Raw genomic sequence first — 1,173 nt, 5'->3', positions numbered from 1 at the left:
AAACCCTAAAAGTCCGTCAAAGACGTGGGAGGAAATAACCACAGTGGACTGCAGCGTCTCAGACTCCTCCAGCAAAAACCTAAAAAGAAATTAAAAATAAAAAATAAATAAATTAGTTAATTACAATAAAAAGGATAAAATAAATAGACGAATAAATGAATAAATATTTAATTCATTAATTGTTTAAATCAATAAATATTTAATTCATTAATTCTTTATTATTATTTCAAGTTTTAACTCTTTACGAGAAAAAAGGGTGAAAAAAAGATGTGCCTCAGGCGCAGGATTTAGGGTTTAGGGTTTAGGGTTTAGGGTTTGCTGCCTGTAAAGCATTTCTCGAGAAACAATATCCAAGTCCGAAACTGCTTCATCTAATAAATATATTTTTTTTCTTTCACTTAAAGAAGAAACCAGTTGAGCTCTTTTTCGCTCCCCCGCAGATATCGCTGCCACCCGCCAACTCGCCTCCACCTGCACAAACCCTAAGCCCTAAACCCTAAACCCTAAACCCTAAACCCTAAACCCTTGGCCCCGGGGAAAGGCGCGGCTTGGATGGGTGGATTGGAGGAGAGGAAGCGAGGGTTTGCGCCTTTGGAAAAAGTGAAAGCTCTAAACCCTAAACCCTACACTCACAACCCCAACCCCTAAACCCTAAACCCTAAACCCTAAAACAGCGTTTTACCTGCAGCATCTGCATAAGGGTACGAACTCTCCAATTCGTGCATAGAAATTGGCGCCCGCAGCAATGTGGGGCCCCTAGGGGGCCCCCAGTACCCTGCGGGCCCCCCAGGGGGCCCCCAGTACCCTGGGGGGCCCCCAGGGGGCCCCTAAAGCAGGGGCAGCGTTTTAGAGAAAGGTTTAGGACTTCTTCTACGGTAACATCCATGGTGAAGTCTGAAGCAGCCCAAAACACGAATTAGGGTTTAGGGTTTAGCGTTTGGGGGAAAGGGCTAGGGTTTGGAGTCTGCCAGGGTGAGTTGAGAGCAGCCGAAGCCAGAGCCTAGGTCTCCCCTTCAGGCGATTGTAAGAGCATAGGGTTTAGGGTTTAGGGTTTAGGGTTTAGGGTTTACCGCCGCGCCACCAGGTGTTGAGGCAGCAAACTTCGTTGGAGAGGGAAGAATCATCAAAGGCCTTTCGGCCTAAAACGAGGAGTTCCCCTTCTTGAATCATCTG

The 1,173-nt window shown here is 46.1% G+C and overlaps 1 protein-coding gene across 1 annotated transcript; it reads right to left on the bottom strand.

The window, feature by feature from the left end:
* Positions 1-1,070: 1,070 nt before the first annotated feature.
* Positions 1,071-1,170, bottom strand: ETH_00035695 (uncharacterized protein; the record flags this gene model as incomplete). The annotated part of the gene is made up of 1 exon (XM_013374577.1): positions 1,071-1,170. A coding segment is annotated over one exon (100 nt), but the record flags the coding sequence as incomplete, so codon positions are not given.
* Between the last annotated feature and the right edge of the window lie 3 nt (positions 1,171-1,173).

This window comes from Eimeria tenella, genomic scaffold, assembly GCF_000499545.2.
Source record: "Eimeria tenella Houghton genomic scaffold, Eth_scaff2146, whole genome shotgun sequence".
NCBI lineage: Eukaryota > Apicomplexa > Conoidasida > Eucoccidiorida > Eimeriidae > Eimeria > Eimeria tenella.
The sequence above is the reverse complement of the archived record's forward strand: the minus strand, read 5'-3'. Positions and strand labels throughout refer to the sequence as shown.